The sequence below is a fragment of the Aphis gossypii genome, chromosome 3 (assembly GCF_020184175.1).
Source record: "Aphis gossypii isolate Hap1 chromosome 3, ASM2018417v2, whole genome shotgun sequence".
Taxonomy (NCBI): domain Eukaryota; kingdom Metazoa; phylum Arthropoda; class Insecta; order Hemiptera; family Aphididae; genus Aphis; species Aphis gossypii.
The window spans coordinates 46,827,388-46,843,006 of record NC_065532.1 but is presented as its reverse complement, the minus strand read 5'-3'; the positions used below and the strand labels follow the sequence as shown (position 1 = coordinate 46,843,006).

Below are 15,619 nucleotides of genomic sequence, written 5' to 3'. Positions count from 1 at the left end.
TCTCTTTACAGTATATATAATATACATTTGTGCATTTACAGAATGCATTTGAGCCCGCGAGTATGTGTGTGCAGCGTGTTGGTGTACGTAAGAGACACAACTTTTCGTGAAAAATCACACACAACGGCGTACCTATATAAATGTACAGTGCAAGACGAGTGTATAAGCTCGGAAAGTTAATGCGAAAAAAAAAGGAAAAGCTATCGATTGACGACATAATACATTTTGACGCGCTGAAACAAAGATCAGTATTTCTCTATATATATAGGAAAAGTACATACACACTCACACATGCTTATAGATTTATGTATATATACTCTAATCTATAACGCAATAATAGAAAATACTAACAAAAAGTGCATTTGTGCATCACAGCGTCTGATATCGTCTAAAATATGCTGCGTATTTATTTTGTACATCACATAGAGTGGGAACTCTAAGAAGACGCATAACGAGTATAACGACGTTCAGTCTATCACAATAATATCATTGTAGGTATGATGTATATTATGTTATGTTGATAAATAATTACCTTTTGTGTAGGCGAAGACGGAGCCGAATTTGCCGGGCTGGACCGCGGACTAGCAGACGAGACGCTAGCCGGTTTTTGGTGTTGGGCCGCGAGCAACGGCAGACCCAGAGCTGGGTACAGACCCACGCCTCTGGCAGCCAATGATTCCAATATACGACCTGAAATAAAACGAAACTTGTTAAAACTAAAATTCTATTAACACGTCCTCGTTATATTATTATAATATATCCGACCAAAACACGTCGTATACAGACTTCACGGTATCTCCAAAGTCGAATAGTAATAAACGTATATATTAGAGTATTGAAAGCGCGCGTACGGGAGCGTTAACACAAATACCCCCGACTACATACACAATATACATAGATAGATATAGGCACAGACATAATATACAATAATACAGTGGCTGCCGCATAAACGTAGTGGTGTACACACATATTTACACAATCAACGCATTAGTCATTGTGTCACAGACGGACGTGAAATAAGGTAAACACGAAACCGGAGCAAAAAATAAAGGAGGTGAAAAATCGTGCTCTCTATCGCCCGGCGATATACGCGTAGAAACCGACGACTATGACACGCCTTTGGGGCAATTTTTGTGAACCTGTCAGTTGGCCGTAAGATAAGAATTTTGTATAGGTACACACACACACACACATTTAATATTTTTTATTTCATATTTGTATCGGAGTTGTGGAACGCCGCGGGCGTCAGTAGCGCATACACAGTACGGCATTTTTATATTATGCGCGTAATGAACTAATGAAAATGTGGTTCACATATTATTACAATATATAATAATAATAATAATAATAATGTAATATATTATTTATGTGAGTATTATACATGTATAATATATTATTGTTATTATTATTATTATTCGTTTTTATTATTTATCGTCTTTGAATAACATCACACGCGTTTATCATTCTTATTCTCTTTCTTTTGCCGGAAATCGTGAAGTGAATTTATATTTTCCCCGAGAAATCGTGCGAGAAGTCACAAAAAAATCCAACGTCGAAAATCCCCGGAGTGTCTGTTTGACGTATCTAGAACGACGAACGTGACGAAGACGCGACCACGCTATACTGCTGCTATATAGTTGTCGGATGTTAGGAATATACGCAAATAACGCGATAGTCGACTCTAGAGATTACCAAGATAACATATAGTATAGCGCACCCAAAGAGTTATCGTCGAATATCAAAAAATTGTGCGCACGCATATTATATATTCAATTGTACGGCCGTGTCATTAACACGCCGCAATAGAACGTATAGCCCGTAGGTATATACGAGTATATTATAAATTATAATAATATGTTATACATATATCGTGTACGAACTGCAATTTGGCGTTCGCAAATAGAAACGTTCGTAATAAATTGCGATCAGCTGCGGGTGATTTTAGCATAGGTCATTTCCAACAAAACGCTGTAGAACTCTACCTATAACTTTTTCCGAAATCATTTTGTCGCCAACGCAACGTCTCCGTCTGCAATGACGGTATGTGATTTTGATTTTTTTTCAAACTAGTAGATATTTATCCGATTGGTTTTGCGACCATTTTACTGGCTATCATATGGTATTATGTAAATTAAAATGATTTGTCTTCGAATTAATATTGTTTACTACGAATTCCTGAAAATTGTTTATGCCGTTTTTCGTGTTGTTTGACCAGTCGCGTTATTTCCCGGTTGCTTGTTTATTATATACGTACATCGCATATAGGTGTACATATTTGTAGCGCGTTTTATGTAAATACGCCCATTATCGTCGTCAAGTAACTGTCGTTTAGTCAGTATAACGCGTTAATCTCGTCGACATGGATCACGGTCGGTAATCGTCGGGTTAATGTTTTTATTTTTGACTGTTTTTTAAAATATAATATACATATATATGAATACACCACCAAAATTACTAAATCGCGTGAGAAGTCGCAAACGGTGGCTCCGGATACGCATTTACATGTTAAATTAAAAAGTAGTTTCCACTACTGGAATATTTTACATTTGACTAATTTATAGGTTTTGTTTTTTTTTTACATGCCCATTTAATATACCAGTATTATAGGAATCATTATTTCCCCCCAAAAAATAATAATAACGAAATGATACTAATATAACGACTGCTTATATATACAAATATACACTACGTATTATAAATATATATTATTTACGTACAATAGTCGATGATACCTATTTTATATGTGATATAATAATATCTATATTGTGTATACAATAAACGCCTCTACATAATATAATACCTAATAATATAACATTATATTGCTCTCGCGATCTGCATTTCGCCCCGCTACAGCGTGGTTCGCGTGGACGGGTTCAATCCGTTTTCCATTGTGACTCAGGGACCCGTAAAAGTGGAGCACAATGCGTCGGTAATGTGACACCCGGAAGGATGAATAAAAAAAAAAAAAAAAGATGAAAAAATTTCGAGTGTTTCGGTTATTTCGTTCCCGTCATTACCATCTTAATCCGCGTGCGTGCGTGCGTGCCTTTGCGCTGGGGGTTCGTGCTGCTGCAGCGTCCGAAAAAAGAGACCCTCGACCCCTGTGTCACACTTGTCACCCCCCATATATCGTATATTATTATATGTATTTTTTTTTTTTGGACCGAATATTTCTGCTCGAGGGTTTCCGTAAAACGGGTAAATATTATTTGCGGTGGAAACTGTTAATAACCGTACACACGCACAATCGTACACTCTAACGCCGTATACCGCGTACTGTTGTTGCAGTCCCCTTCGGCAGTTTGATATCCTCATTATTATATTATATATATATATAATTTATACGATGCACAGACACATGGGGAGATCAATTGAACAGGTTAAAAGCTATATAAACGAGAGGTTTTTTTTTCGCTCCGCATAATATCCTGGGACCGGGATAATTTTTTACGTTTTTTAAAGGGGACTAATGGATGACATCCTATTTTATTCCCACCGTGCTTGGGCGTTTAACCCGGAATATGATTTTGCAAAAAAACACAGCCCGCAGCTGACAAGATAGGTAGGTATTGGTTGTACGTATACGTGGCTCGCCGCCCATTGTCGAAAACTCGGCAGGATACTTTTGCATTTATATTATACGATTTGACAATAAAAAAAAATTGTATAATAATAAAAAGAGAAGGCTTCGATGATAGAGTTAGATTGCGTGTGAATAGTGAAGATCGTTTTATTTTATACGTTTTTTTTTCCGAAGTCCTCGACGACGTACTGAAGTAACAAAAAGATTAACGACCTATACCGGAGACCCCAAAGTTTTTTCCCCAAAAATATCAAACTAGAAAAAAGTTTTTTTCCCTCTTGTTTTATTCGTCAATATTGAGCAATAAAATACGTCAGCAGTATTTTTTGTTAGTAATTTACAAATATAATATGCATAAATACATATTATTAGGCAAATAATATACAAAATATATAAATATATAATATTATACGCGCGCATAATATTAAGCGGATACCTGTTGAAAGATATCACCTATAATTTACCAGGATAACCGAAGAAATTATTCTTATATTAAATACTGCTACTATAGTTACACCTATATCATTGTTGGTAAATTATTCATGAATTTTTGGTCATTTTCAGACGAGTTGTTTATTTAAGTATTTAACTATCCGAAAAATTATGCATAAAGCTATATAGAGTACATCCGCTCTACAGTTGTAATGATTAATTTCCACGAATTTTAATGAATACGTTTTGTTAATACACACACATACACTGCAGTAGTATGAAATATTAATGAATATAATAGTTCATTATTTCCGGGCAACTGTCTAGAATTATATTTTTTTCGTCGGAAAAATGGAGATCGTCACAAGTGACTGGCTCTGTGTTGGTTTTTAGACGAATTGAAATTTAACAAATCCCAATGAGAAAAAATATAAATAAAGAAATAAAAATGTCAGTGATATTAAGATATTTTTTACCGCATTTGACTAGACGCATCCATCCATCGGACTAGTTAACAACGCCACTACATAACAATAGACTGAACATTTTCCACATGAGTAACTCATACGCGCAGGGAAGTAGTTCTTTTACCAAAAACAATGTACAGTCCATCGAACCATACATTTAAACCTCCGTAAATATTCTAGAAAGTATTTTCTCGAAACGTTAATTTCGAGTGGTTTGACTCCAACTGTATATTATAAGTGCACTTTTCTTCGTATATTATAATATTTTATACATACGTATAATAGTGGCACACGTTTAATAAGTATATAAGGCGAGTATATTATTATACCACTTTATATGTTCTACAATGTCGTTTTAATATTTTATGCTTAAATATCGTTATATTATTTAAAAAAAAAAAATTATAATATATACAACCAAAATAACTGATTATTAAGCTGCAACAATGATAATAATTTACGAATTTACGACGTAATTGAGTTATGTGTTTTTATAATTCAATTCATTAGAATTTTATTTACATTTTATCGTATTCAAATATTACAACATACGCGTTCGTACACACACATACACAATAAAAAAAAAATCGAACAAAGTATTTTTATAAAAACCAAATTACTTGTGTATACTTATTTTCATGGTTAATGTATTATATTATATTTAAACACGCGGACGTAGTGCATGCTGCAATGTGTTTGGCCACTTGACGAACAGTAGAATCCATTGAACACACAAATCTGGTGTGTTTCTACAATGTGTTTTCCTATATAAGGCGTACGTATATGTGTGTGCGTGTTTAAGTATTTCTTCTTGAAATAAAAAAAAAAGTGGAAAGAAAAAAAAAATGAAAAAAAGTTGTATAATGAACGTGCTCTTGGTAATACGAAATGGAAGTAAAAAACGTGGCTTACACTCGTCAACAAACGCCGTATTTGGTAAATCAAAACAGTTATGTTCATATTGATCGAAGTGACGTAAGCGTTTTTCGGTAAGCCTCTTTGGTCCGCGGATCCATCGTGACATCATTGTTTATCGACTTAAATAATAATAACTACGCGTTATCCTCTCCGACCGTCCACCACCATAGTATAAATTATATTATAATATATAAATATCAAAATATGTATATTTTTACTATGTGGGGCGTAACACTGAATTTTAAATCTTAATATAGATATTTAAGATATTTTATTTTTTTCCACTGTGCATCATAAAATATATGCAGTAGCAGTTGGGAATTTCCATCGTTCATGAGTGCAAGGGTCTATTTACTATATTATGTATTATTTGGAAATCCTCGCGCAAACCTTTGGCCGTTGAACTCAAAACAAAAGAGAAAAATCTGATTACACACGTCATGCAGCTGTCGTGGTGCAGTTTTTTAACCCTCATATCGTTCGTAAATATATATGCGTTTACGTGCGTGCGTGCGTATATGTGTATCCAGGACACCCGAAATAACGAATCGGAAGGGGTTACGCTGAGTTCCCAGAGAATAACCGAAAGGATTAAATAATGGGGGAAAAAATCGTACGAAAATATGTTTTCAAGTGTTTTTCGTGTACATGGGGATAAATAATAATAATAATATTAAAAAAAAAAAAAAAACTATATATATACAAGATTATCCTACCTGGCCAGATGTATGCCAGCTGTATATTATTATAGTTTATGCGCCGATCCTCGGCGGGGGTTCTTTGACATCTGCTTTTCCAAGTTATCGTTAATATAGGCTTACCTATAATTCTATAAACCATATAGATAAAACTATAGAGATACACCGAAAGTTCGAAGATTTCGGATGACCGCGTTCTTGAGAAAAAATCCATCAAATTAAAAGCGTCCGAACGTATAACGATCGTTAGAATCGTATTAACGCACACGTATAATATATAATATATTATAATGTGTGTGTGTTTTGTAACAAATGCTACTACCATTATAATATGTACCTATATAATATCCACGTTAGAGTACCGCTATATTATACATTATTATAATTGAAACGGACATTAGTGTTCGTGTTTTTCCGCTTATAGTAATAATAATAATATTATATACTATATAATGTAAATACTAAAATGCATAATATAGGTATATACGACTTGAAAACGGCGAAAATTTAAACGTTCGGCCGTAATTTGATAACCAGCGAAATCAAAATATCTGAGACTGGTTTCGTGCAGTGTTTGCAGACACACGTCACCAGCGCAGACGTATAATATATTATAATATAGCTGCAGAAATATACGACTTTTGGAACCTACATAACACACGTCGTATATGTACATATAAGGTTTTTAAACGTTATTATTATAATGTGCGACCGGCCCGAACTGCGTTCTGGTGAATGGTTTTCCATTAAAACGAGACAACTCGCTGTTGGTCCGTATATATGTGTTTTGACGCACGACTCTCTAAATCATTATAATAATTGATGAAAAAATCAAAATATAATAACGTCGTTATATAGAAAAACTCTTCGGTAGAACAGCCACACGTGGGCGCTTCCAATATTGTTCTATACGCATATAATGTCGTAATATATCAATTAACGTGAATTCTGTCGGTAAGAATGTAAATAAGTCGTCGTGTGACCTGCTGAAGGGTATTTAATAATAAATAATAATAGGTACACTATATACAGCATCAAAGCGAGGATTGCGAAAAAAAGAACTCGGGTTATCTCGACGAGTATGCATAATATATTGTAAGAATCGATTGGGCAGGTATAAGAAAAAAATTAATCAAAAACAAACAGACAAATAAACACGTACAACGGAGTATATAATCCATTACACGATGTAAGAGAAATAGATTATAATTTATAGGGTGTACGACTATATAATATATGTTTAATAAGCGTATATTATATATCATTATAATTTGTGATCAGCACGCATCGCGATAAAAACACGTCTGCAGTGCAGTTCAAAATCGAATCCGTGGTAGGAGACTCGAGCATGATGATATCCCCACGCGTACGTTGTAGGTATATAATATGCACACGCACACATTGTACGAATAATAATAATATAATGGTTACAGAATGTGTAATTACAGATGTCGATCCCGGTAATAACCTCGTTATACACATTGACGTATTTCAACAAATAACGGTCTTAAAGTTAAAATAACATGTCCACCGAGTATAATTTTCCGGCTCGAGGTGGTGGACTAGAATATAATATAGTGTGGTATTATATAGGAAGAGAGTTCATCATCATCGTGCACGCGTGGTGTACACACCACACATGTATGATGTACGATACACTTTATAGTGATGTAGGTATAATGTTATAATTTAAATATTACACGCACGCAGATAAAGGATTCTTTTTTTTTTTAAGCGCCACGCTTTAGTTTTTCGCATAGAACCGACAAATGAGTGATTCGTCGAAGAGAATAAAAAAAAAAAATAGCTCGTAGGTAAATGTATCATTATATTTACGATAAAACGAGTAAATATGCTTTACGTATATAGACGATGGATGTCACTGCAGGTATCGCGATCGCAATCGCGCGCACACATAACCTCGGTTGGAGGGACTCATCGGAAGCTTTCGAATTCGATAAATATATTATTATTTATCGTATATTATGAGCTCCCGAAATAGAAGTAAAAAAAAAAAACAGTACGCGAAACGACCTGCAGTATATTATAAACACCGAGATTTTTTTTATTTGTTTTCGGAAGCCGCACAAAATTAAAATTGTTTATAGAGGAATTTCCTAGTATTCCTACATGCAAATGATATATTTTCGTTTGAGGGTGATACGTGCCACATATGTGACACACTCCACGCAGTACAGTATAATTATAAATAATATATATTGGTTTTACAATTTATTCTATGATTTTAAAAAACGGTATTTATTTATTCTCAAACAATACGTCATGATTAACCGTTTTTCGTGATTTTAGTATGATTTATGATTATAATAAGAATTGACCGACGTGGCTGTGTTCGCTTCCATTTCTATTATCTGTCGTTATAATTAACCTACGGCTAACCTGCACGCTTTACGGCCTAAGAATAGTGCAGCCATAGACATATTACAGCTGCACGCCGTGCTGATGCTTACACGGGATCGAAGGCGAGTCTCATATTGGTGATTTATCAGCACGATGTTCTTTAAAGTCAGTACAATAGACGGCGGCGGACGACTCAAGTCAAGAAGTAATCTAACGATTGTACACGATTCAACATTTTGATAAATAAGATATAATATTAAAATTTTATATTACGTAACATGTTATATTATTTGATAAATAATTCAGCCGATCATTGAGTACAATATGTTTTGATGATGGCGATGCAAAGACTATAATAATCGAAATCGACTAGGAAACGATAAACGTGTCCCCGCGCGCGTGTATACTCATTGTAGCCAGGAAAATTGTATAATGAAGCATAATATTTATGTGGATACGCAAAATTCAAGACGTAAAATCTCGATACACGAGCAAATAGTTCCAAAGTTCTACTTTGCCAGATTCCACCGGCCAAGGTCGTGTTCACCACCTCTTACCACCGTAATATATTTTTTCTCGACGTTAAAGTATAAAAATTATAATACATTATGATATGTATAAGGGCAAAACCATTTATCATTGGGAGCACCGTGACCAACGCTAGCCAAGAGACACGCCCCGGGCGTCATTCTTCTAGGCACCGACGACATAAATGCGCGACATAATAATAATAAATATATTACATATATTATGTGCATATACCGCGGGCGTGATAATGCGATAAGGTTCGGTTTACGCGCGTGTGTTATATAAAATCCGGACGGGGGTAGGACTCGATACACGCGAACCGCCGCTGCCGCCGTCGAGCGCGGTCGGAAGGTTTCCGAAACCTTTCAACGTAGGAAAATAGTAATAATATTAATAATAATATAACGAAAATCAAAAACGAAATAAATAAGTAAATAATATAGTAGGTACTAGGAAATAGAAAATGCGATGAAAAAAATTGTCCCAAAAGACAATGGGGTGAAATTTGCCATTGGCTGCAAAAAAAAAACCCGCATTGGCGAAACCGTACAAAGCGTGTTTTCCGCTCGAAGAAAATCCGATTACCGTTTCCGTGCCATCCCTACCCGACACAGCACAACACGTCGCGAGCGGTGCGCAAAATTGCAGCATTTCAATTGCACTCGTCAAGAAGGGTCATCGGGGCGGCGGCGGCGGCGGACGGTTTTATATTATATATCCCATACATACGTATTATACACGTAGATATACGTAATAATAACGTATACATCGTGTGATGTATTTGTGTGTGTACAATATAATATATAGGTGAATAGTATACACGTAGAGAATTCGCTGACTAGACAAACCGATAATATGTAATAACATGTGTCTACTTCGAATTTATACAGTTAATATGTGTACGACACGAAACATATAATAGTTTGGTGTGGATTTTGTAATACGTTCAAATATAACATTATGCAGCGTTTCGTCTGCAGTCGACGCGTGTATTATAATATATTACAGCCGCTGCAGACAGACCGATATTGACACCGAAACACTCAAATGTAAAGAAATTTATAAAAAAACTCAATTTATTCCAAGACACCTCTTTATTGCCGTGTACGCGTCACAATGTAATAACATAATATATATATATATAGGTACGAGCAGTCTGCGCAGACGATTTTCACGCGGAATCGTTTGACGCGCTGCGTCGGCGTTCTTATTTATGGGATTTATACTATATGCACATATTATTATTAAAAATAAGTTAGATATTTATAATTATATTATTATACTAGAGCGCATTTGTAGTTTGTACGCATATTTAGGTTAATCCTCTCGCACGCTCTGGTATTGGCCTAGTACACTCGAGTATTTCTATAATACGCGTGTCGTATTTGTTCGTTTGATTCGTTTGCTTTTACCACTGCGGGTATGGTGAAATATCGAAATTCTAGTGGCGTGAGTCATGATGATAGCGTTATAATTACACTTTTACACGTACATTTTATTATGTAGATACAACATAGTACATAAGTACTCGGTCAAAACGTATACGTGATGATGATATAATATTATGTTATGCAGACGGTACGATTGGACGTCGATCGGAGACGACTTTTATTGTTTTTTACTTTATTTATTTTTTTTATGAAAACGACTCGTTTCCCCGACAATGGGTGACGATAAAACCGACAGCAATGGGGTGTGCTGCAGGGAAACAAAAAAAAAAAAAAATCGCTCGGGGTGGTGGTTCGTATACGGATAACGATATTTTTCGAACAATTAAAAATCGTACAACGGGGATAGTGCAGCAGTATAGTGGTGCGGGGCGATAGACAGAGAGCCGCCGAGGTATTGTAGAGGTAGGTAGAGTGAAAGAAAGACAGAGAAAGACAGAGTGAGACCGATCGAGTGAGTGGGTGAGGGCGCGGCGGCGTGTGGCGGGAAGGGAAAACGGCGAAGAAAATATAGTCAATAAAACGCACCCCGGAATATAATAGAAAAACGCGTCCGTCCGTCTGGGACAGTTAAAGCTATCGTAAAAGTTTCGCGTATCGCGTCATAAAAACGGGGCCAACATGGCCGGGCGGTTCCCTCAAGACGGTTTTGCGGCAAATTTTTTCCCTCCGACCCGTTCCAACGTCATACCGCCACCGCCGCCACCACCGCCTCCACCACCGTCGCCGCTATTGCCGCGCCAACACTATAGGAATATTTTCTTGGTTTTTTTCCATGTTTTTAAGGCCAGCGCGCACACATTGGCCATAATTTATTGCAGATGTTAGCATACGATTTGTATCGGCCTAAAAAAAGAATATTATGACCATAAAAATAAAAAAAAAAAAAAAAATGAACGAGTTCGTCCGCCGCCGCCGTCGTCTCCCAAAGACAGACGGTTTTTACAACCCTGTGTGTGTGTGCGTATACAACGCTCGTTTTATTTTTCATTAAAATAAAGTCTCACTAGACTTATGTTTTATTTTATTTTTTTGTTTCCGTTAAAAACTCCACAGGCTTATAATACAGCTCTTTTTTTCCCCTTCTGCGAATCTTTAATGACCAATAAAACGCGTACATTAGTCGTATATGCATGAACAGTATACATTATATGTATATATAGGTGTGTACGGTGACGAGTAACGATAATGCGTTCGCTTCCCAAAACAACAATTTATACCTACAATACTCTTGTAAGTATTTTATAACATATTACGTGAATACTAAACGATATAATACGTATGGTTTAAAATCGTGTATAATTCTCTACGCGTTTCCGAAATCCGCGCCATTGACGTCTGAATGCTGCCGTATGACGTTAGGGCCCGTTCGAAACGTATATGCGTGTAAAATATTGTGTATAATATCGTGTATACCTACAATATATCGTTGTTAATTACGCGTCATTCGAAATATAGAAAGAAAAATCTCCATAAAACGCCGCTCGCGTATAAGTCATCGGGCGTAATGTATATATAGGTGCCTAGCTAGTATATGTACGAACGAGCGTATAAAGACTGTGATTCGGAACGCGGACGGGTGTAAGTGGTGGGGATGGGGAGGAAGGTTTGATTAATCGTTCCCACGACCGAGATGAGGATAATGATTGCTGAGGTGAGTCGACACATTCTTACAAAATTTACAGGTGCCACGACTACAACACGGGCGCGAGCGACCGAGTGTGTGTGTATGTGTGTGTGCGAGAGATGATGATGTGTAGAACAGCGGCAGCGGTGGCAGTATGTGAACAAGTCTGGCGATGGAATAATAAAAATAATAAAATAAAAAAAATATTAACCAAAAGAAATGAGAAAAAATTACCGAACGAAATGATTTGAAATTTAGACGTCGTATAGATCTATAGGTGTACCCGTAGAGTAGATTATTCATCAAGGTCGATAGAATATACGCACGAGTACCTATCCCTCCCCGCCTGTGCCTCTACCGCCTCGTGTATAAGTACGCGATAATTCGTATACAACAAAGCGTAATATGTCTATATGTACCTACAATAGAAAATATGTATACATTATATGTATATATAAGTACACAACCGCGGGTATGATCGCCACGGGTGTTCCATCTGTTGGAATTCGTTTTCGACGGTTTTAGTTAAAAAATGTCGACTTCTGACGTTATTCGTACCATTTGTTAAGATACTATTACTGAGCAGGGCCTGTTTAGATCGATTAAAAGACATAACAACGCGATCAAAAATGATCGAGCGACAGTGTGATTTTTATTTTTCGTCGTTTCCAAAATAAGACGACTTTTTAAAGTCTTTAGATAATGGTGCACGCATACCACGACCTCGTAAATACGAGATAAAAAAATCGAGATACTAATATGAAGCGCATTGTTTTTTTAAATTTATTGTCATGCCTTCTAATAATTATAATATACTAATTTGTAGTTTATGTTAATACGTTTTATAATTTATAACTATTATAGGATTAGGAGGTACCTACCTAGGTATACATAATAATAACAAAATAATTAAATGATATTATAAGCTCTAATAAAAACGATAATTATCCCGTGTAAGTAATTGGTCCAAACGAGTTACGATTTTTCAATATATATATTTTGTTCCCAACTGGTCCCAACTCCGCAACGTGTCGGTCCACGCAGCGTTATTATTATTATATATTATACAGTTGCGAGCGCACACATCGGCCGGCCCCTCGAGACGTTTTAATTATTGTCTTATATTTTTATATGTATACATTAATCAATTCATCTCGCTTGATCGGACGACCACTCTGCGGGGAAACACGTTTTCGTGCGTAATTGAAACCGCGATATATAGGTACCTATAAATACGGACGGTTGCGTCAAAGCATCCGGATTTACATTATATTATACTATCCGCGAGAACCTCTTCTTTCGTACCCGTGTACACGATCATTCTTCGGCAGTCTTCTGCGCATCCATACGAACACACACACACGCGGATATTATATATGACGTACAATACATTCGTATTATACAAACACACGATATATTATAATAACCCGTTGCTATTAATAATCGATCGCGTGTTCGGTTCGGACGCACGAATTCAATATTCGAAACGTCCGCGGGCCAAAGTATTCGTGGCTACCGCGAGCGCGTTATGTAAACATCTCGTTAGGATCGCCGTCACAATACATATATCGTATTGGTAAGTAGTCGTACCCTTTACACGGCGATTAGACTTTTTTGACTACCTATTATAGTCGAAACGTCATCAATCCTTAACTACTAATACCGCGAGTTGGTTTTTCTGCTCCCTTTTAGACTACCTATTTATGATATCAAAAACAACATTGATAAATGGAGTTAAACGACTTATAACGTCACCTCTTCAACTCATCCCTCAACCCGATAATATCTTTTTTCGAAGCTATCGTTATATCCCGTGTACATATAATATAATACGGTGACTACTTTGGACTTACCGGTAGAGAAGTTGACCATCGGCACGTTGTTGGTGATGGCGTCTGCCACGTCCGTGTTGAGCCCGTAGATTTCCAGCAGCTCGCGGACCGTGTTCTGAGCGTACTCCTTCAAGTCAGTGGCGTCGTGCGGCTGATGGTGCCCGTGGTGGCCAGCCGCCGCGGCCGCGGCCGCCAGCAGGTGCTGAACTCCGTGGGCGGCGACCGCGGCCGCCGCGGCGACGGTGGACGGGCGCTTGTCGGCCGGCACCGCTCCCGCCGCCGGCGGAAGCTGATTGGCCGGCTGCGGCACGGCGCACGTGAGGTCCATCGGCGCCGAACCGTCGTCGACGCGCGGCCGCTTGGCCACGGTAGATCCGGTGCACGCGCTCAGGTCGAGCACCGCGGCCGCGGTCGAGGAGTCGCCGCCGGCCGCGGCCGAGTCACCGCCGGCGCCCCCGTCGCCGCCGTCCTCGGCCGCGTCCTGCGTGTAGCTGATGTTGCGCGGCTGAAAGTTTTTCCGCTTGTTCCGCGTGCTGCTGTGATTGTTGTTGATGTTGTTGTTGTTGTTGTTGATGTTGTGACTGATGACGGCGGCGGCGGACGCGTTGGACCGGGCCGCCAGGCACACCGGCTGCTGTTGCTGTTGCTGCTGCTGCAGCTGACGCTGTCGGCGGCGGTGTTGCTGTTGCTGGTGCTGGCGCTGCTGCTGCTGGTTGTGGAGACGGTGGTTGTGTTGCTGCTGGTGGTCGTCGTCGTCGTCTTCCTCGTCGCGGGTCCGGTCGGCTTCCGCCTCCGAATCCGTGTCCTCGGCCGACGAGAACACGCCCAGCGGCGGCGTTTGCACTTTGCTGTGCCGGGCTGCCGCCGCCGCCGGTGCAGCCAACAATCCCGTATCGGCCATTGTCACCATTCAACCTGTAATCCATATTACGCACACGATTAATATTATGTAAAACTGCGCAGGTGCGATATTATAATATTGTAATTTTAAAAAGTAAAACAAAAAAAAAAAAACAGCTGTGTCAAATACGGTTAATTTATTGTGTAGGGGAAAGCGGGGTGGTTACGAGAGACAAAACCGTACGATAAGGTTTTCGAGAATTTCGAGTCGAGCTGATGGAAAAGAATAATAATTATTGATGTTTATTTATCCATGACCGTATGGTTATTGGTTATCGACGACTATAATTAACCTCAATTCTAATAAATTCCCGCTCAAATACCCAGCCATAATCACTTTTTTTTTCACAGAACGTCATAATTAAAAATGTTTATACGTAGTTTTGTTTGACGAGCACGAAAATTGTTTCAAATTACGAAAAATCGAGCACAGATTTCGAGTTCAACTCAAATATAAGGTACGTACGTTGACGATTAATATTGTATTATTACTGAATTAATTATAAGACACACGGTCGATTGGAATCCATCGTCGGTGACGTTGTTTACAACGAATACGATGGTGGCGTTGATCGCCCCGGAGAGACGTATCGACACAATAATACGCGACTATAAGATCGGTTTAATACAATGACTCGGACACCCACAATAATAACACAATATATAAATATATATAAATCACGAGGACCAGACTAGCGTACGCTATAAATATTATAATTTACCGCGACGACAATAATAATAATAACGCTTCGGTGTCGTCGTCGTCGACGTTGCGCCCGGCGCCTAGGCGTGAATATAATATATTATATACAGTTTTCTCGGAAT

The 15,619-nt window shown here is 38.0% G+C and overlaps 1 protein-coding gene across 2 annotated transcripts in view; it reads right to left on the bottom strand.

Annotated features, from left to right (window-relative positions):
* The window catches only part of LOC114130906 (zinc finger protein castor homolog 1-like), an 84,877-nt gene that overhangs the window by 41,915 nt on the left and 27,343 nt on the right, over nucleotides 1-15,619 (bottom strand). For both annotated transcript variants that reach the window (XM_050202985.1, XM_050202986.1), the window contains exons 2-3: nucleotides 13,916-14,809; nucleotides 533-690 (exon numbers count right to left, since the gene is read on the bottom strand). In XM_050202985.1, coding sequence (XP_050058942.1) covers nucleotides 533-690; nucleotides 13,916-14,804 — 1,047 coding nt within the window. In that variant the 5' untranslated portion in view covers nucleotides 14,805-14,809. The remainder of the gene's footprint in view (nucleotides 1-532; nucleotides 691-13,915; nucleotides 14,810-15,619) is intronic.